We start from the raw sequence: 22,535 nt of genomic DNA on the forward strand, positions 1-22,535 counted from the left end.
AACTCCTTTTTATATCTGTTACGGCCCCATTTCGTTCGGTGCACTAATACAATGTTTGGTACAATTATCCTTTACTTTATCTACGAACAATGTCCAAAACTGGGGCACTCGGCTAGTAATTTATAAAACTAAACATTACAATTAAATAAACTCCCGTTATTGTTTCAAATTTACTTTATAATTTGCATACTAGGAAATGCTTTACAAGATAATAGTTTTTAATTAAAACTAATTGGCTATGCTTGTATCGTATCCATTCACAGTAATAGATTTGTCACCACATTTAACTAGTTTGAAACATATTATTAATGCAATGATATTATTATGCATTGTAATTTACTCACAGATAATATGGTTTCCATATTTATACGGTACGAGATTTTTTATCACGAGGAAAAGATTACGAATCAAGACTTCAAAATGTCAAGGTGGGTTTTCTATGTTTTAGAAGAATATTAATTAGCAACGTACAATGAAACTAAAAAATAACAAAGGAAAACAAATCTCAGAAAAAGAAAGGTCACAAACAAAAATACAATGAAATAGAAAGGGTTAAAAAAAGATTTGCATGAAATATTTGCCAAGAGTTTAAAAATTATACGTATTATTCAATTTTTTATTATGATTTTGAATTAACTTAAGTAAATAAAGGTATATCATGGCAATTATACATTTTGATGGCTTTTTTATTTTATTGACTGTTGTTTAACTTAATAGCTTTATTACCTACAATAATAACAGGGTTCATTCTGTAAATATCACAATAATCGGAAGTACGCTGCGATGACATTTACCGAACGAAATTGTATCATATTGAGGAAACGAAGCAAAAATCGAAGGCTTTTCACGACCACTCTTCTCTCAGTTACTTCATTGCATTTCGGACGAGCGGCAATGTGAAAAGCTCTATTTTAAAGTAAACTCCGAACATTCCGTTCTGTTGAAGAATTTTATAAAAATTGTAACAATTTAAAGTGACTTTTATATCTTTGTTGTCGAAATGTACCAGTATATTGATAATGACCGTGCATTCCAATAAAATACACTGCGACTAGAATAAAGCACGTGTACTCTGCATAAATATATAAATAGTGTTGTGAAAACGCGCCCAATCCTACGTACGACTAACAGGCTCTCTAGCAAGCACCGTTTACTTAGTTAGGCACCCATTATCTTGTGGTTCGGACACTCGCCTTGCCGGAATAACAATCGGAACAATAGAACGATTTAAATAAATTCTTTTTTTAAGTCCTGGCTGAATGTGATCGTTTTTTTTTTCTATATCATTTTTCATATGTCATAAATTAATTGGCGGGAAAGTGGTGTAATTGATTACAATTAAGTTACAAAAATATATTTTGAATTCATTTACTTGAAATAAGTTTATGTTTCTTGTAGTGCTTTATTTCTGTGCAAGAAAATGAAATAATAAAGTTTCGGAGTATCATTGGAGGACACGGATTTTTGTTGAAAGGTAAGAAACTAATATAAATATATATTATATTTTTGTTTTTTACAATACTGCACTGGATTTTATATTTTGGTTAGTAATTATTGTCGTTTATTTTAGTTTTTACCTAGGTAGTAACGTATTTTTCCCCAGTTCTCCATATTAGATATTTCCAAAAAAGAAAAAAATATCTGTTGCTTTTTAATTATTTGCTTTTTTTGATTTGATTAATGAAATTAAAAACAAATTACAGCTATTAAATACGAGCTATAAAGCTCGCTGTTATTTACGCGAGTTTTAATAACGGCCCTGTTCATTTTAAATGAAATTAGTGCGTGCCACACGTACTTTTCTTGGAGTAGATCAAAAGCTTCAATTTAAGCAAAAGCAGCGAATAGGTAAATTAATTAAGTAAATTTTACCAAGCCTACAAATTGTAATAGAAGATTAATAAATTTAGCCATTTATTTTGTAACTTAAATAAATGGCTAAATTTATTAATCTTCTACGGCTTTTTAAAAGTGAATTAATGTTAAGACATTGAGGGATGAACAGCTAGGCTTCCTTGCATTTTAAAACTTTATCCATATTATGTACACATTTCAAATATGAAGTTTTATTTCAGCATTTTAGGATTTCAAGGCCCATATTCTGGATGTGGTTTTCTCACGATACTGATCTTTTATCTAGACTGAAATATAAAAGTAACAAAACTAACAATAAAATTCAAAACGTAATTAAATTATCTAATTACTAGCCACAATTGTAAAGTGATTGTTTGGTTCAAAAAACAAAAACTTGTGACATTGTCAATTGTAGTTTTAGAAAAATAATGAAGCCTTTTTCAGTTAAGGCCGTTGTTAAAAATAATTGTAAAAATAAATTATGTTTGACACAATGAGTGGGTAATGCTATTATAATTGAAACAGTAGCCTTTGGCTATCATAGCGCAAGTCAAGGGCACAACTATTCCGTATTGTCACACATGCATTGTGAAAGGTAATGCTAAAATCACGGATGTCAAGTTTTTGTCCCACACAAGTTTGTCGTTTAAAATAAACCGCGAGTACCCATTTACTGTCTCGTAAATTATGTTTATATTGAAATATTACAAAACTTTTAAATAGAATCAGAGAAAAAATCCTATTTTGTGTGAACATTACAGAAAGTCTTATGTAAAATATGATGTAGAGACATAGATGTACTCTATTCAACATTACATCTTTGAGATTGTCTCGTATAAAACAGTAATAAAATAATAATAAATCAATATATTATTACTCATACAGTTCTTAGCTTATTTAAATACTTGCGAGTTTTTGAGCTAAATCTTATGGAAAATGATTTTCTTTTATAGTTCAACGGGTCATACTTAACTTAAAGACAGAATTTCTTCAGAATAAAATAAAATTGTGAGCCCATGCCACTTGTAGTTTACTTCTTACGTACAAAGCAAGGTAACAGCAATATGCATAACGCCTTCATTATGACGCTTGCCAAAAAGGTTTATAGGTGATAATGAACAGTAGGGGTCACAGACTAAATACCTTATAATTAGCGAATACGTAACAATTAGGTTTAGTTAGAAAAACTTACAGTTTACGTAATAATGTTAGACAGGAAAGGACAACGAATGGTTAATAAGTTAGGAAATTAACCTTAATTTAATTTTATTGATTTTTAACTGTTAAATAGTCATAGTATGCATACACACATGAAGGATGAGGCGTTCACAGTGCCATAGAGTCTTTATACGACCCATCTGGTAACTATTTAGTGATTAGAAATAATGAAGGATTACTGCATGTAAAGATCGTTTATATGACGGCTATAAAATAGTATACATATTTATTAATACTTGATAGACTGCCTACAATCTTAATGATTATTTTTCGAAACAGAATATGTACCTTACAAACGAAATTTGAGAATAATAAAAAAGTGGGTACAAAAGTTACCGTTTTATCAATTGTTTTTCTCAATTAACACGACAACTTTATGTGGCCTAGTCAAAGCTAGTCCCGGCATAATTTCCATAAAACATAGGCCTTACTGTATATCCCTTAGAAACAAGTGCTTCTAGATTTATTAAATATCACAACAAATAACGCCTTTGTATCGATTACCAATTCAAATGAATCATAATTCACGCCGTGATTATATGACTTTGTTTTGTGCTGAATATTAACTTATTTATAAAGTCGAGATCTATAAAATGATTGTAAAATATATGTATCGTTGCCTACAGAACTTGTCTGCGTATTTAATTGAAGGTTAAACTGGAAAAAATAACTAGCCTATATAAAATAAGCAGAGCCTTTTTTTGCTCTTCGGTGTTATATTACTTGTGGTTTTTATAACAGCTTTAAATTTTATTTACATTTACCTACACGTGCTAATTGTATTGGAGATTTTAATTCATCAATGACAACTGTTGGACATTTAATTAAGTACGTTATTAAACTGGGTCTGCGGTGTTATAATTTCATTCGATATTAAATTTAGTATTCGGTATTAGGTATCCGGTTATATAAAAGGTTACAACAAAAGAAGCCATTTTAGATATCCTAACACGAAAACTGACACCTAAAGATAAATATGATAGTTTCAAAAAGTTTTTCGAAAAACTCAAACTTAACATGACTTTTTCATTGTAGAGCATATTATATACCTACATAGATATATGTGAATTAAATATGTAAATAGAAGCAAGATCTATGACAATCTTATATATTGTACGCGCATTTTAGAAACGTATTGATAGTCATATAATATTATTGTCTACTCATGTTAAAACCCCTTTAGTTTTTATTTTTTTAAACGATTTTCGGTCTTTTAATTATTACATATAATTGTTCTAAAAAATAACTTGGAGAAATGACCTGTAAATTCGCAAGTTTAAAGTCTACATAGTTTCTGTATTTTAAAACTTGATTATTGAAAAATAAAATTCAGCAATAAGTACGAGTTTAAAACGAGTATACGAGTGTTTTTAATTGTAGTCTTTGTAAAATATTGCCAAGTCTTGAAAGTCCTTTGCAAAATTATAGATAGTCAGTTAAGATACACTTCTATAGTCACTGGCGTAAGTAAAAAAGGCCTAAATTTATGAAAATATTATTAGGTTTCGTAGTTTCGTTTCTTCACATGACTTAGATCTGTCATTTTCATAAATTCGATCGTACACGAATAGTGTCGAAATATTTATCGACTGATTTAGGTACTACACTATTTCCTATATCTAAGATCTAAGTTGTTACGTAGTGTCGCAATATTCCATACTTCTGCGCTCTGCATTTTAATTCAAGGAACTGACTTGATTGACGTAATATTGCAACATGTTTAAAACACAAAAGGAATTACAAATGATTCTGTCAATTTTAACTATACTTGGTATCGCATTCTTCTAGTGAAGTTCCGCGAAAACAACATTCAAATAATTAAAAATGTGTTGGAAAGTCCAGTAGACGCATGATATGAGCTTGACTAAGAGGAAGAATAGTCTAGTTTTAAGATAATATAATATTAAAGTATATCTTTACATACAAATTATACATAGTCGTATGTATTTAGTTACTTCTTCCGTACCTGTAGCAAAGTTCTATTTCAACAGTCGCTAGTTTTAGTAAAAACGACCAATATAATTAGATCTGCTATTTTCATAAATGAGAGCATATTCTCATTCGTATTTTTTGTATTTTGACGCTAGAATAATATCAAAATTTATTTCAAAGTCTTAATTTGTATGTCAAACTGTGCTTTTAATACCAACCTCCCCTTGACCGCTATTATTTTATGATCTGACAGATCTAGAATGTGAAAAATGTATTCAATGTCTAATGCAAAGTTTTTTAAATACAATCGAAGCTTTGATTTATAAGTTCGTGCAATCGATTGACCTCAGGTGCGACTGTGTCGGGCCAAGGTCAATTCATTGTATCCGTGCTGTGTACAGATTCTTATATAATTGACTAACATGAGATATTTGCTAGGTATCAGGCAAATTATATGTTGTGAAGGTGGTTGACCTAACTACAAAATATGAGAACAAGCTGGTTAGACAAATAGTACTTATTACAACAAGAAATTGGCTACTAATGATAGTCAGAAGTAGTGACATTTGGCGATCAGAGTCCCGAAGGGAATTTTTCATGTTACAGACGGACAATATTAGCAATGAATTAAATATTTAATAACTCGGCCTTTATTAAAATTATATAAACCGAGACAAATGATTACCAAGAGAAACCAAACAGTATGATAAATTGCTATATCGTATCGCTTAATGCCAATACTAAAGTATTAATCATAATTGTAAGCAAGCATCCTACGTAACTTTTATGGTTCTTTACATATAAATAAAATTGAAGCGTCTGTGCGTCATATCGAATGAGATCAACAAAGTTATTTTTCTTTAAATTTTTGTTTTAATGTAAAGCAAAAGTTTTTTTGCCATGTTGCACGAAAAAACATAATACACAGATGAAAAATTGAAAACAGTTGAAAATTGATTTCTGATTCTCAGACTTAGGTATGCACAGATAATTTCACGGTCAAGCCGTTTCGGAGAAGTTTAAGTGCAAACACCGCGATACAATAATTCTATATATTAGATACAGCCTGTGGACAGAGGGGCATACAGCGCAATCTTAGCTAGGATCTAACGTATTTAATTTGTTTTCTTTTAACAGAACCGCGAAGAACGCTGGCAAATCCGCAGCTCCTAGCAGACTACAAATAGATTGTCTCACTATTTCAATAAACCTAAACATGTTATGTTCTCTAAGATTAATTATCTAATTCAATAGAATTACGACAGGTTTGTAACAAGCTCTAAACATACTATTTAAAATTGCATTACCTACTTAGAGCTGACAATCATAAATCGATACGTTGCTATATGTTTTGCATATAAAGTGCTTGTGCTGGTTCGTCAGTTGGGTTTTAGTTGCAAGGATTCAAAGGACCTACCACCTAAAATAACGAAATAAGATATAGAAACGAGACGCTGATTTATAACATGTAACGTATCTGCTTCTCTATTATCTTGTACCATACTATCTATAGGGATAACGGCTGGGTATGAGAAGTAAAGCTATTAGTCCGCCAGATAAAGATGTATTTCACATTTACATGTATTTTCGCCTTTTTCTGATGACTGCAATTTGTTTAATTCATATTTGCTATATTTTGCTTTGCTATTTGATAAAAGGAAAATAAAGTTAAATTTCGTCAGCCCCATTATACCTGGTTTGGTAAATTTTGGCACCTAAAACCTATGTTTGGCAAAGCGATTGATAATAATTCACACATTGACGTTTTGTCATAGACAGCTTTTATTCCAGAACACTCATTAGTACCAACAGATCGCACTAGTCAGGTATATTTATGGTTTGTTATCACATGTAATGCTAACACCTCCTCTTAACAAAATCATAGATAGCTTGAAATCGCCAGTACACCAAGTTTCTTAGTAAAATATTTATGCTTTAAAGAACTTTTCTTATCACAAAAACTGTTCTCAGATTTTTCTAAATTTATATTAACCTCCATAAGAGTTTCCACAGTCTTACAATTGACCATGTTGAATCTTTTCAACAAGCTTTCTACATATTGTTCTTGATCAACAGTTATAACATTTTCATATATATTCATTCACTCTTAAGCCTAAACATTGCTTTATTTGGCCTAGATCTTTTATTTTAAATTTACTGCTTAAATCTTTTATTAACTGATCCCTTGCAATTTCACAACGTGAAAATACAAAGAAGTCATCAACCAACAAAGCTATTATCACTTTAACATTTCCTTTAAACTTCGTAAATAAACAAGGTTGATACTTGGATTTTAAATAACCGAAAGACTCTAAGTGATCATTGACTCTCTCATACCATGCACGCGAGGATTGCTTAAGTCCATAGATGGCACGTTTAAGTTTTAACATCTTTAATATCATCCTTATACATTACAGGTTTTTGCATATACACAGAATCATTCAAAAAACCGTTAAGGAAAGCTGTCGTTACATCAAGATGACGTATATATAAACCTAATTTTACAGCTAAAGAAAATAATAATCTAAGAGTAGAATAACGTAGCACAGGAGAAAAGTCTCATGATAGTCTATGCCGGCTTTCTGTGAAAAACCTTTTGCCACTAATCTGGCACGATAACGTACATTACTAAGACTATCATATTTTTTCTTAATCACGCATTTGCTCTGCACAACTGTAGAGTCACAAGCCTTATCCACAAGTTCCCATGCATCATTCTCCTTAAACTATTCTAATTCTTCCTCCATACTTGCTCTCCAATATTTACTTTCAGGTCCACTTAAAGCTTCCTCGAGTGTAATATCCATTATATTCTGATCATCTGATTCTACAATACATAAATGATTGTGAGCGAATCGATCGGGTACTTTTCTCACTCGTTTGTTGGGAAGGTCCTGATTCAAGTCTAATAATGAAGTTTCTGGTTCTGATACTGTATCAGAAATACTCTCATATGAGTCAGTTACTGAAGAAGTCTCTGGAATATACATGATACCATTACAATCACATTCAGTATCTGTGCTATCTGCATTACGACTTTCCTCTTCTTCACTCTGTTCCTCCGCTGAAACCTTACACATAATAGGAATATCAACTGTATTTTGGGATGGTTCCATTATAATGATATCTCTGCTAATTTCAACTGAGTTGTTTTCAGGATCATAAACCCTATAGCCTTTCGTATTTTCTGCATAGCGTACCAAAATAAGTTCTTTAGCTTTCATATCCCATTTCAAGCGCTTTTCTTTTGGTATGTGTGTCATAACTTTGCTCCCAAAAATACGTATATGATCCAAGTTAGGTTTCTTCCCAGTCCAGGCTTCATACGGTGCAATGTTGTTTAAACCCTTAACAACTGACCGATTTCTTAGGTACGCAGATGTGTTAATAGCTTCTGCCCAAAACTTTTTACTTAGACCTGCATCAAAAATCAGACATCTTGCCTTTTCTACTAGTGACCTATTCATCCTTTCACTCACACCATTTTGCTGAGGTGTGTAGGCATTACTTTTTTGATGAACTATTCCTTGTTGTTTCAAAGTTTTGACTGCAGAACTCACCACCATTGTCCGTTCTTAAAATCTTTATCTTCCTATCTGTCTGGTTTTCTACGATTGACTGGAATTCCTTAAAAAACTTAAATACCTCAGTCTTTGTTTTCATGAAGTACACAAAAGCCATTCTGCTAAAATCATCCACAAACAACACATAATATCTGGATCCACCAATAGATAAATTTTCCATCGGACCGCACACATCCGAGTGTATCAGCTGTAGAATGTCCTGGGTATAAGTCAAGCTAGGCTGAAAAGATAGTCTAGCCTGCTTCCCCTTACAGTAAGCAGTACACTTAGACTTGTCAATAGTTGCTTTATCTGTGTATGCGATAGCTTTTGCAACTCCATCCTTCATTTTGTTCAAGCTAGTACTGTTAATGTGTCCCATTCGTCGATGCCAAGTTTCACTCGATACCTTGGCTGTAGCTGCCAATACCTGTTCAGTTTTCTTAGTGTATAGTCTGTACACACCATCTACTAATTCTGCTTTTCCAACAAGAGTCTTCTGTTCATTATAAATATAGCAAAATTTATCATTGAAAGTTACTTTATTGCCATTCTTGATTAATTGACGTACAGAAAGCAAGTTTGTTGTTAAACTGGGTATGCACAATACTTCTGAAACTGTGATGTCATATTCTACATCGTTCAGTACTGTGATAATGTTTACATCACCTGAACATAGCACGGGGACGCATGTTTTGTTCGCAACAATTATTTCTTTGATTTAGTGTTTATATCATGTCTTCATAATAAACTCTTTTTTCGCTGTCATGTGTTTGCTGGCTCCGCTATCTATGTACCGACTATCGCAGTTGAATTTTCCACTCAAGAAAATAGCACTAAACGCGTTGGATTGTGCTACTATCTGAACTTGTACACTGATTTTTATAGTTTTCGCGCCCTTTCAACTTTGGAATGTTAGCTATATAGTTCGTCGTCATTTTCGCAAAACCAAACAGTACTTCGCACGTCGAATTCAACAGAACATTATTTCAGAACACTCATTAGTACAAACAGATAGCACTAGTCAGGTAAATTTATGGTTTGTTATCACATGTAATGCTAATTCTTCATTTTGGATGATAAAAAAACAAATTAGAACAAACGTTGCACATGAAACTGCATTTAGCAAAGGTATTTTAAACAATTGGGACTAACCCCCTTCATTATCAATTAGTTCGTCAGTTCATTTCTTTAGTAAGTATTCTTAATATTTTAGTTACAGTATTTCTGAACCGGTTTGAAGCGGTTAGTATCAATACAGTTTAATTCCTTAGTCCTTGAATGCAAAATAGGTGAAGGGAGTGTTCGGCACGTATTGTGATCTGTTGTATTAATATACACAATGTTTTAAATTTATATTTGTGACAGTTGATTTAGCTGTATTCTATGTATTCTCCAGATTATTAGGAAACGACAAATCAACTGTAGCCAAACCGTGTTGTGATAAGCAATACTAGACAAAGACACTAAAAGACTGAATTCGAAAAAAAATATAGTGAATACCGATTTTTGACTTTGCTCAACTCCCATTTGTTGATAAGGCGGTAACAGGATCATCATTGGTTAAAAATTTCTAAATTTCTTACAAAGTTTTTCAAAATCAAAGTCTAGATCTAAATCGAAAATATTCACCGACACACTTATTAGGAAACACGCATGTAGATACCTAATATTCAACTCGTTAGACATTCTTGTTAAACCTTAAAGGTTAGCTAATAAGTAATTTGTAACTCGTACGCAAAACGTGCGTTCCATAAGAAAATCAGTTGATTCGATCAGTCAAGTTCAGATAGACTAGCATATTAATATTATACTAAGTGTTGTAAGCAAATACATTTTACTGTAGTTAATGAGATTAGAGAATTACGTAATTGAAAATGTAACGAAACAAAGCATTAAGGTTTTCATATTTATTGTATAAAATTAATCTATTAAACTTAGCATTTAATATAAAATATGTTAAAATGTATTATTTAGAAATATAATGATTATTTGTTTAAAATATTGCAATGAAACCTGTTACGAATTAGTTTCAGCTATAAAACAAAAACAGCAGTTAATTGTTGTGGTTTTATTATATAATGGGTGTTGTTTTTAGAGGTGAAGTATTTTACATTAAAATTAGTTTAATATTATTAAAATTAGGTATTTTGAATCGTCTGCATTTGATACATATTTATACAATAATAGTTTGTCGTTGTAAACTAAAAACCTGCGAAATGAGAAATAAGTAGCGCCTCTTTAAAAGCTTGCTAACCTTGCAATACGTTCTACGCGATAAATAAAAACATCCTTTATAAATTTAATATCTCACAGTCCGCTAAATAATGTATGGTAATCTATTCATGTATTTATTAGTCTTTATTATCCATAAATATTTGAAAACATGTTATATGTAATCAAGTCAGCATAAAATGCATTCTTACTTCCTTAAAAGCAAAATAAGGAAGATTTTTTGTGGAACTTTGTTTTAGTTTAAAACTATAGGTAGTCTTATTACTCTTATTTACCATGTAATTTTAAAATGCACCACATTTTACCAAAATTGTTTGAACAATCATTTATGTAACAAGATTCGTCTCTGACGAGAAAAATGAAAATAAAATCTTTGAAGGATAAATAATGTTTTGGCACAAGTGGGATGCGTATTTTTCAGCGTTATTGCATTTTTACACTTTATTTTTGTGTACTTGGACTTGACTAAAATGTATGTTATATTCTATTTTATACTGCGAAAATCGGCCTTTTCCGAAGAACCTTCCCGTTTTTTGGACGTCGGCGTTGGTGTATTATATTCACTAACATACATTTTTATAATCAATGTACTTATTTTAAGTATCAATGTATTTTAATTTAATTCCAGATTAAAAAGACGTCACCATGCCGGAAACATCAGTGATATTTGGCACCAATGAAAAATGGCGTATCAACAGGAACATCTTAGTTCTCGGCTTCGCATTTATGGTGCAGTTCACAGCCTTCCACGGGACGGCCAATCTTCAGAGCTCTGTGAACAGCGACGCAGGCGCAGGGGCGTTTACTCTCGCGGCAATCTACTTCTCTTTAATACTTTCTAATATATTGTTACCGACAGTTATCATTAAGTAAGTCAAGCAAGATATAAGTAAGTAATTTTTTAAATGTACGCTGGTATCTCATTTTGTACCTATACCTCAACTGATTAGGTAGTCGAAACAGCTAAGGTGCCTGATTAAATAAATAATCTCTATTCAAGTCGAATCGTTCAAAATTAAATAGGTGACCATATTGAATAAATATATTCGTTTGGAACCTCAAATTAGATTCAACATGTAATAAAAATGAAGGGTTTTCGTGAGTAGAATAAAACAAATCGATGCCGAATAAAGGTATTTACGTAGGTACGAGTATATCATAGTCACTGGGCAAGTATCAATTTTAGAATTGTAAGTGCCTTATCGAGTCATTTACATGTATGGGAATGACAATGGTTTTCGACGAGTGGCGTGACTTCAAGCTGTCATTTTAATACAAATGAGCGATTTGTTCAGCGTTAACGCTTGTACTAAGTCACTTGTATAGACAGGCTGAATTCAAAGCACTATAGCATGGGATTTCTCTACTCTATTCGAGTCTTGGCTGAAATTCAAAATCAAATATCTACATTTAAATTTAGGTTTAGCTTCTATTGGTGTGCTTATCAAAATGGCCCTTTCCTAAGTGCTAAATAAGGATTAGAAGGTTCTAAAATGAAGAAACTGAGATCCATTAATATAATCTAATCATGCCAAAGCTTTTTACCAGCGACTTGATTCCTTTCTACAATATTATGCCTAGGTACCAGCATTTCTTACAGTAAGATTATTGCAGTTGTAGAAGTTTCGAGACGAAACGTGCTACTGTATATTGTGTAATGTGCGACTGACTTCCCAACCTGTGTTCCTTAACTTCAATACAGGGTTGGGTTAACCTAAAAGAACTCTGTGCAAGCTCTTTTTTGCTAATGATCAAAATTTATTATTCGATATGTCGCTACGTGCTTTTGATTTGACCGACACTTATACTGTTTGTATTTTTATTTTTTTTCTACTATCGGTGGCAGTTTTGCTGTAAACTTGTTTATTCTTTGTTATTAGCTGTAAGTTTTCCTAATAAATAATATAAAAATAAACAAATAAAATGTAGGGATAGTTAAAGTTAAAATGTGTTTTCTATATCAGATGGCTGGGCTGCAAGTGGGCCGTGGCGGTATCTTTCATTGCGTACATGCCTTTCATAGCTGCCCAGTTGTACCCTCGCCTCTACACCCTGGTCCCAGCGGGGATGATGGTCGGTTTCGGCGGAGGTCCACTATGGTGTGCTAAGTGCACATACCTTTCTGTGGTAAGAATTTTAATTCCTTTTATTTTTTAGGAGCTTATAGATGTCTCAATGTCCCCAAGTTATTGGTCATCCACTCGCATTCCCTCCCACGCATGTGGAGTACTTTTTCTTAAAACACTGTGCAATAATATTTTTAATATAAACATATAATACAAATACCATACCAAAAAAAATCGAGGTAAGTTAATACTTTAACAAAAATAATCAACTGCTAACAAATTAACTGCCCATAAATGCATACATTACAGACCGCAAGTTCTAAACTGCTTTTAATAAGAAGTTTACGAACTGGCGACAGCTGTGTGCAGGTCAAATAACTAGATAATGACTCTATTGAAAATGTATTACGCAATTTAAACGAATTAAAATCACTAACGTACAAATTTAAAGCTTTTTGACTTACATACATAAATGTAGGTCACTAATATATAGGTTTTAGATACATTATTATCATTTATATCATAATTTGAAGAACGTCGCAATAAACAGACCGTGCCCTTCTTTTAATATCTAATCTGTGTGCCGAAAAAAGCCTCCAGAAAGCCCTGGTAACCTAATATGTGCAGCTCTCCTTCACGTTAGAAAAACTTAGCGTAAATGGACTTACCATTCCCTTTTCTTTAAGCAACGAAAAGCTTTATTTTTTGTCCGTTTCGGTGTAATTTAAGTCATCCAATGTCGAAAAGTGGTTTTAATTACGACTATTAAATGGCAAAGTGGAAATTGGGAAACAAATGCATACAATCAGTAAGATCATTTTAAAAATGGACTACTGCTTACTTAAAAAAGATGATTGTAAGTTGCATGTAAAAGACCTACACGCGTTGAAGGTATATTCCTTATGAAATCTTTTGCACATGTTCCAGGTAGCAGAACCTTACGCCAAGTTGTCAGGAATATCAGCAGAGGTGCTGGTTGTACGGTTCTTTGGGCTGTTCTACATGTTCTACCAGATGGCACAAGTGTGGGGTAACCTGATATCCTCCGCCGGTAAGTTACTACGACATAATCAGTACATGGCAAATATTTGGTAAGGAGTTAGTTAATTTATAACAGAGCGTTTCATTGACGCTGAGTTTTGTGAAACCGAGCAGACCAACCATTAGAAAATCGAAGTGCTTATAGTCATTTTTTATTGTTTTCAGTCCTGATCGATTTTAGTGAAGTTAGTTTACTTGCTCATACTTTTCTCTTATTGGAACTTTAGTTTGTTTCAACTTTAACCATTTGGTATCAAGCTTAAGTAAGGCTATAATAGATGATAGTCCAATTAATAATTTAATCAAAAAGAAGATCGCATGACTGTAATATGGGAAAGAGAAGTTGTTAAACTTGGGAAAACACTACTGTTGACTGCCAATATTAGCTCTCCTTGTGACCATCAATAATTCAATAAGTAAATAACAAAACGCGATGAAAAAAAGAAATTACGAATGCACAGTTTATAAAAATAGGTTTGACCTGTTGGTATTTATGTTAAACAACAATCTATACTTAAACCACAACATATCAGGAAACAACTCGCTCAAAATAATCTTACAAACGAGTCAAGGTGACTTGCTTGCAAAGCTCACTTCCTATCGCAAAGACAATTTGTCAGTGAAAGTTAAGACAAAAACGTCGTGAACAATTTAGCCTTCGTCCAAATTTAGATAACGAGAAGATATATTATGAGATATGTGTTAGGAAGTAGGCTATATTCAGATATTTATAGGCTATACTTGGGTAATATTTTTGTGCTAATATTTGACATGAATAAAAAAAAAGTGTACGTGAATTGCCAGCTCATACGGAGTTACAAAACATAGAGTTTTCGTCTGATTTATTTTAGGGGGTTAAAAATAACTTAAAATGATATAAATATACTATAAAACCGTTATCTCGTACACGATCTGTTTTTACGTAGGACGTAAAATTACACAGTTTTGGAGGAGGCATACCTTTGACGGACTACAAATCAGAATAAAAAGGATACTGCAGGAGAGTGCAGTGTTGTTAATTTAGGGAGATTTCTCAAATTAATAGTTTAATGTTGTGCTTAAGAAATATTCTTTGACATTTTATGAACACCTACATATTTCTGTTAATACACTGACTCTTGATCCACAATATATGAATTACATACTCTCCCTTACTTTTGTAACAAAAAAAGTAATAGTTAACGTAGTTTAATGTTTTTACAGTATTATCTTCCACTCTCGGCGAAGAACCGCGACTGCTGAACGAGACGACCCCTATATCGGCCGCTTTGTTTACTAACGTAACAAGTGCTCCCTCTGTGGATGTCGCCGCTACTTGCGGCGTCAATTTCTGCAGTGCTACTGCTTCTCACGTAAGTTGCATCAGAATGTTCATTTCTTTCTGACTTCTCTACCGTTTTCCATTAAGTATTAGCTTTTTTTCAAGTTAAAAAAAAAACCGTTTTTGTTTTTTTGAAACCTCGTGTAAAATCAGTTTTTTTTTCATTTTCCAAATATGCTGCTTGTTTTTATGGATTTTTTAGTTTAGTATTTCGTTTGAGTTATAGTGGTAATCTAAGTAGTAACCGAAGACACGTTAGTGTTCTTGCTCCATAGTCCATAGCACCCCTGAGGCTACAATCAATCAATCAATTCAGCTTACTCTTACTCGATACTCCGAGAATGTGTTGAGGAGTGCGGAACAGGTTTTGAATTCACATTTGTTAGCGCCAAGGAAATTTTAGAATCATTTAAGAATATTGAAGTTAAGAAAACTGCTGACCTTTGGGGACTCTCTGTTTATATTATATCTTCAATAATTAAATCAATCGCCCCATTCCTAGCAATAGTATTCAATTCTTGTATCGCCTCCGGTGTGTTTCCAGATTTAATGAAGTTAAGTAAAGTGATTCCATTATTCAAATCAGGAAGTACAACCGATCCAACTAATTTTAGACCAATCTCAATTTTGCCCACTTTGAGCAAAATTTTTGAGAAATTAATTCTGAACCAAATGCTAATTCATTTCAATAGACATAATCTTTTTCATTCTAAACAATTCGGATTTACCAAGGGTCGGTCTACTACTGATGCGGGTGTGGAGTTACTCAAAAATGTGTATGAGGCTTGGGAGAATTCACAAGATGCTTTAGGTATATTCTGTGACTTGTCCAAAGCCTTTGATTGTGTCTGTCACGATACACTTATCAGAAAACTGCAACACTATGGCATAAGAAATAAGTCTCTTAGTCTATTAAGCTCTTATTTAAAAAAACGAGTTCAAAGAGTAGATGTAAATGGCAAAAAATCTGAAGGAGCTCTTGTAACTATGGGTGTACCACAGGGTTCAATACTAGGACCTTTTCTATTTTTGATCTATATTAACGATTTACCCTTTCATGTAAGGGATAATCACAAAATTCTATTATTTGCTGATGACACATCACTTGTTTTCAAAATTAAACGTCAGCTTCAAGACTTTGAGGAAATTAACTTTGCCCTTGCAAAGGTTGTTCATTGGTTCAATATAAATAATCTACTTTTAAACCCAAGTAAAACTAAATTAATAAAATTTTCAATGCCGAATGTAAGGCAATTAAGTACCAATGTACAACTGAATGGGCTAGAATTGGACCCTGTTGAGTCAACTGTCTTTCTTGGCATAACTGTGGATGCCAAGTTACAGTGGGGCCCTCACATTACTAAGTTATCAGGCAGGCTAAGTTCAGCGGCCTATGCTGTAAAAAAAATTAGACAGATAACTGATGTGGATACAGCCAGAATAGTTTATTTCAGTTATTTTCATAGCCTTATGTCGTACGGGATTCTCCTCTGGGGAGGCTGTGCAGATATTCATTCTATCTTTGTGCTTCAGAAAAGGGCTGTCCGCGCCATTTATAATTTGGGCCCTAGAGTTTCTCTCCGAGAGAAATTCAAAGAGATAAACATTCTGACTGTAACTTCACAGTATATATTTGAGAACTTAATGTTTGTTCATAAAAACGAATCAAACTTTGTGAAATTGTCCGATGTTCACTCAGTTAATACAAGGAACAAACATAATTTAGCCGTACATGCTACTCGTCTCCATAGAGTAAGCAACTCGTTCATGGGTCAATGTATACGTTTCTACAACAAGCTTCCCATTCATGTTCGTAAGCTACCGACTAGGAGATTTAAAACTTTTATTAAATTAAAACTATCCGGAAAAGGATATTACAAAATATCCGATTATGTAAATGATAAAAACGCTTGGGATTGAACTGCTCGCTTATACAGCTATAATTATTTGTGTTTATAATTGTTGACATGTTTTGTGCTTTTGCATATAATCTTTTACAGTTTTGACATTTTTTGTGCTTTTGCATGAATTTATTTTTACTAATATTAATTATTATTTAATCCAATATGCAACTTATTTGCGGTTTTTTTTTTTTTATCTTTTCCAACATATATTTATATTTGTAAGTATAAACCTTATGCAGGTATATTATTATCCATTCCATTGAAATACTCTGCATTAGTTTATACACTTTACTCATATTTTAAAACTGTCTGGACTTTAAAAGAGACTACGACCCCATGAGTTTGTTTCGACATTTCTTCTCAGGGTAGTCAGATAGGAAATGTCGGCTCCAGCGTTCTTATAAAAAGACATGTAAAAGTGATGAAATATCCTATTTGCAGAATAAATGATTTCATTTCATTTCATTTCATTTCATTTCATTTCATTTCTTATTGAAGTCCTATACTGGACATGGCCTCCCAGAAGTTATATCACACTAAGCCACTACTACAACCGAAATAAGGTATTATTGGCATGTCACAAAAAATGACTTAAAAAAACATGACCTTGAAGCATACGCTCATGAATGTCCAAGTATGAAGGTCATCTATTTTACCATAAACTACATATTTGGTCCTCATCAGAAATTTCGGTCACGGTGTCCGATTACAACGGACAGTGGCTCACTACGCACAAGATTATTTTAATTTCAAATTTAGTTACTATCACGTGAGAGATTCTTTGAATATCATACTTCGACGTTAAAAAAGAGCTACTATGAAGCTTAACTTGTATGAATAGATTTGGATTTTGTGTTTTAAGACTAGTAGTCACAAAGGATATCAGCTAATGGCCTGAAAAAATGTCAATCAGTTTTAAGTAACCGAATTGTATCTTAGTGTCTTTGTAGGCAATGGATTTTCTAGATATAATATAGCCATAGCCATAGCGCGTAATAATAGGATTTTTTAATTACTGATGATAATATTCTAGGAAAACGTGAACCTAGAGCCACCATCACCGTTTAAGATTCAGGTGATAGCTGGTGTGTACTTGGCGTGCATGGCCTTCGCCATATTCCTGGTGGCCGTCGGAGTTGACTCCTTGACTAGGTAAGTTTGTTAAAAAGTGTGTAATAATAATAACTATTGTCTGGTAAAGATCGCCGTTAGCTATAAGACCGGTGGTTGTGGCATCATGTCACTATAAACTATTTGTAATTATCCTGTTCTCTTGTAGTGCGCAATAAGGAATATTCCTTATTTTACATGGTTTTAGGTGCTCGCTTGCAGAAATAAGAAAAATTGAAAAAATAGCGGCACGAATACCGTAGTTACCTATCAATGGTACTTAGATGTGACACGGTTATAAATTTCCTTGCTAAAAATAAAAACTTTGGCGCCTGGCAATTTAGTGTCACCTATACACATAAATCACTATGCTATTCAACTTCTTAAGGCACTATATACTAATTTCCAATTCCATTCACTTGTAACACAGTATTCAAAACTATGAATTCTGGGGTTAAAATTTTAATTAATAATTAAGTTTTATTTACTCAATTTTAAATATATTCTATTTAGTATAGAATATACTTTATTTCTCTGTTTATTTCAAAATTTCTTCATATGTTAGGTACACAAAAGGTCGTAAGACAGCATGCACAGGTAAGACGGGGCTCGCCCTCCTGGCGGTGACGCTCCGCCAGCTGCGGCACCGCTACCAGCTGCTGCTGCTGCCCGTCATCGCCTACATCGGGGCTGAACAGGCCTTCATGGCGGCTGACTTCACACAGGTAGGGGACGGGATTGTGAGGGCTAGGTACTATTATAGAGTTTAGTTATTGTGAATTAATATGAGTTTTTAATCATTAAGGATTGGAACATTTTTGGCTCAGTGCTAGTTATTATTTTAAATGTATGTTGTAATACAGAAAAGGGTATAATCTGCCCTCATACACTATTGCTTAATTTTCTTTTTTTAATTATGTTCCTATTTTAAGAAACGGTTATATATACCCTTATGCACTTTTCTGTATAACCTAAAATTTTCCTAAAAATTTTCATGATTAGTTTTGCCTACTTTGAGGTTTATAGCTTTTGTTATATAATTGAGACGATACAATGACTTTTTGTCGCGATAAAAATATCTTGCAAACATTTCTAACCTTTTTTTGTCGTTTGTTACATTGCAGGCGTTCATAGGATGTTCATACGGCATCAGTAACATTGGTTACGTGATGATCTGTTTCGGTGTGTTCAACGCTCTCGCCGCACCCATCGCGGGAGCACTCGTCAAGCTCACAGGACGGTTCCCTGTCATGGTCACAGCACTAGTAAGTGATATTTAAGTATATAGTTTTTCAATCGCGGGGTAATTTCATAGGAAGAGATGTGTTCTTTTTAAATACGTACTTGGAAAAACAGGTCAAACAAGCCTCTGCTTGCTAGCCTGCCTTGCTCCTCTGCTAAAATAACATAGGCCTCTGCCTATGTTATTTTAGTAGTTTTACTGCAAGCGTGTAAACTGTCTTTTCAGCTTCATCTGAGTAACAACTTCGTAGAAGGCTATGGTTGTTTACATTTGCAGTTATATCAGAAAAAGAAGGTTTTTCTGTAAAAACGATTCCTGTTTTAAGGAATATAATCATGTGTTGTGTCATGAATAATAATTTTTGGGGTAGTGGCCTCAACCATTTGGCTCTTAGTGGGCCCAAAATGAGTAGATTAACTTACAAAAAAAAGTTCAGAACGAAGAACATTTCTATCGACCATGTATCGGTTACTGACTACGACAGATGCAAAGAATCTTCCAAAAAATATCACCTATAGTTTTATTCTTCCCACTACTTGTACTACCCACTCCCAGCTACTGAACGTGTGCCTGCTGTCCTCGCTGCTGTGGTGGCGGCCGCGCGCGGGGGAGGGCGCGCCGCTGTTCGCGCTGGCCGCCGTGTGGGGGACTGCCGACGCCGTGTGGCTCGTGCAGGTCAACGGTAATATATACACGCTTTACTTGCAATACTGGGTTTTAATCTGTTGAAACAGTCACATCTTCTGCTCAGAATACACGCAAACACAGATGTTTTCTTCAAACAGAAAAATATTTTTTGGTTGTCCTTGTGAAAAATCTAGTGAAGCTGTCCAAGGCTTTGGTTAGACTAATCGCAAACTTAGATGTTTTCATAAAAAATAATCGGCTGTACTTGTGAAAGATTAACGACTAATTAATAATGGTACTGTTTCGTCGTAATACGAAGACTAGGAAGTTTGACACTACCTAATGCCTGATAATTAGTCTTATCTTGAAGTATTAGCCTCATCTAATAAATGAGTTCCGGTGTATAGGTAAAAATTGCTAAATCGTGTGTAAAATACTAAAGAATAGTCAAAGATCGCAAAACTACCAAGTCAAGGATCTGTGTTGGCACATGTTAACCATCAATAAATCCTCATTTCATAACCTCCACTTGGAGTATCATTCGTTTTTCACGAGGAATTTATCCAGCAACTACACTCGTATAACCCATCACCATCTATATCTCAGCATTATCCGGCATCCTATTCCCGGGATCTGAAGAGGCCGCGTACGCTAACTTCCGCCTGTGGGAGTCCACCGGCAGTGTGCTGGCGTACGCGACCGCGCCATACCTCTGCGTGAGGACCAGGTAACTATGCCTGATATATACATATTTAGATTTATTGTATATTTTTCTTCAAATCGTAATGTTAAAAGTTTTCTTGTTTGGGATACTCAGATAATTGTTTTTAGCTAAGCTAGTGGTCTAGTACATAATTTACCAATGTAAAAATACTTGCCTTCATGTAAGTTACTCGTGTAATTCTTAAAAGCTACCTGAAGAATCGAGCCTTTAACTTTTTCATTCAGACACAGAACAAATGATTATACTCATCACACCAACATTTGTCCTGAGTGGGAATCGAATCAACGACCTCCGGTTAAGCAATCAGGGTCACTAGAGACTAGACAGGCCAGTCAAACTTCAAGCGTCAGAAACCACATGAGATCAATCCTAAAGTGAACCTCAAAAGAAAACCCTTCTTAAAACAGTGTAATGCTTCATATTGATGTCGGTTGTTGACTTTCCAGAAAAATCTTAATCACTTAGATACATGAAATACTATTATTTAGGGTTAGGGTTGATCTCTCATTTTTGGTATTTTTTTCGTAGGTTATACATCCTCATGGGCTTCCTCTTGATCGGCTTCACTGGCTACAGTACTATAGAGCTGATGGAGTACAGAGTGAAGAAAGCTCACAACCAGGAGAGGAACTTCGAATTAGTTCATAAGAAACCAGAACAAGAACCTTTACAATCATAAGGGTTCCTTAAGTGATATTGTCATAGTGCTTGGGTTGACTTCGTTCTTTTCAGTCTCATTTTGAATTGTTATAATAGAAAACTGTTTGTAGAATTTTTCTTTTTATAATATAATATTGTTCTAATAACAAGAATACGCAACCGACTTCAAAAAACAGTTTTTTTATGTTTCTGCTATTACATGAAAATTGAAAAAGAATGAACAAAATTGGTTCATCCAGACCGAACTTCTGAGGTGACAAACATAAAAATACAGACAAATGGAGGCCTTCTCGTTTTTGAGGTCGGTTTAAAAATTAAGGCAAAATAAAGATCTATTCTAACCATGTTTAATATTATTTAAGATCTACTACTCTTTCTGCTCTCTATAATTCACAGTCGTGCTTCTTGGACGGTGAATTGTATCAATGTCAGGCAATGATTAAGAAATATATTTAACAAAAGTTAGCCTTTTAAGGATTCGCATTCTAGGTATGTCCGTAAGATTAATTATGTTTATTAAGTAAAAGTATTTGATTTTGTGATAGTGTGTTATTTACTTCTTTTTGAAGCAAATTGAAAATAAATAGTGTAAGTAATAAACTGTTTCATTATTTTATTTAATATTACTAAGGTAAATTGTATCAATTTGCAAACCTTTTCTGCAGCAAGGGAAAGCTTTAACCATAGGAAAAGACTGCGTTAAGTCACTCAGCATAAACACGAAAAAATAAAACAAATAAAAGTAGTTTCATTAAATTGTCGCTTTTATTTCTCTTCACATAAATACTTAAAAGGTTGGATCAAACTCGATCGGCTAAACAAGCTAAATCATTAACTAAGTACAATGTTCGCAAGGAAACTAACAAAGTGACTAAAACCTTGTTATACACAATAATTATGGGTGAATTTCCCGGACCCAAAAATTGCGTGGCATCGATGAAATCGGTACTAAAAAGCATTGTTATAATGTTCTAACATTTTTTTTTAGGTAGATGACATAAAAATCTATCTGTAGCACTAAATATTTTATTAATATA

At 33.4% G+C, this 22,535-nt stretch overlaps 1 protein-coding gene across 1 annotated transcript; it reads left to right on the forward strand.

Moving 5' to 3' along the window:
• The first annotated feature begins 605 nt into the window (after positions 1-605).
• On the forward strand, positions 606-21,659 carry LOC113501868 (UNC93-like protein). Its single transcript, XM_026883163.1, has 11 exons — positions 606-1,474; positions 11,431-11,671; positions 12,767-12,929; positions 13,796-13,919; positions 15,113-15,261; positions 18,168-18,286; positions 18,810-18,969; positions 19,369-19,509; positions 20,043-20,169; positions 20,721-20,841; positions 21,367-21,659. Exons 2-11 carry the CDS (start codon positions 11,448-11,450, stop codon positions 21,515-21,517), a joined length of 1,479 nt encoding a protein of 492 aa, XP_026738964.1. The 5' UTR covers positions 606-1,474; positions 11,431-11,447; the 3' UTR covers positions 21,518-21,659.
• Positions 21,660-22,535: the final 876 nt, after the last annotated feature.

The sequence above is a fragment of the Trichoplusia ni genome, chromosome 16 (genome assembly GCF_003590095.1).
Source record: "Trichoplusia ni isolate ovarian cell line Hi5 chromosome 16, tn1, whole genome shotgun sequence".
Classification (NCBI taxonomy): domain Eukaryota; kingdom Metazoa; phylum Arthropoda; class Insecta; order Lepidoptera; family Noctuidae; genus Trichoplusia; species Trichoplusia ni.

Excerpts from the sequence above, each read along its gene's own strand:
- LOC113501868 (XM_026883163.1), top strand. The coding sequence starts at position 11,448 with ATGCCGGAAACATCAGTGATATTTGGCACCAATGAAAAATGGCGTATC. Across the intron at positions 13,920-15,112 it reads TAACCTGATATCCTCCGCCG|TATTATCTTCCACTCTCGGC; the intron begins GTAAGTTACTAC and ends ATGTTTTTACAG. Across the intron at positions 18,287-18,809 it reads GGAGTTGACTCCTTGACTAG|GTACACAAAAGGTCGTAAGA; the intron begins GTAAGTTTGTTA and ends TTCATATGTTAG.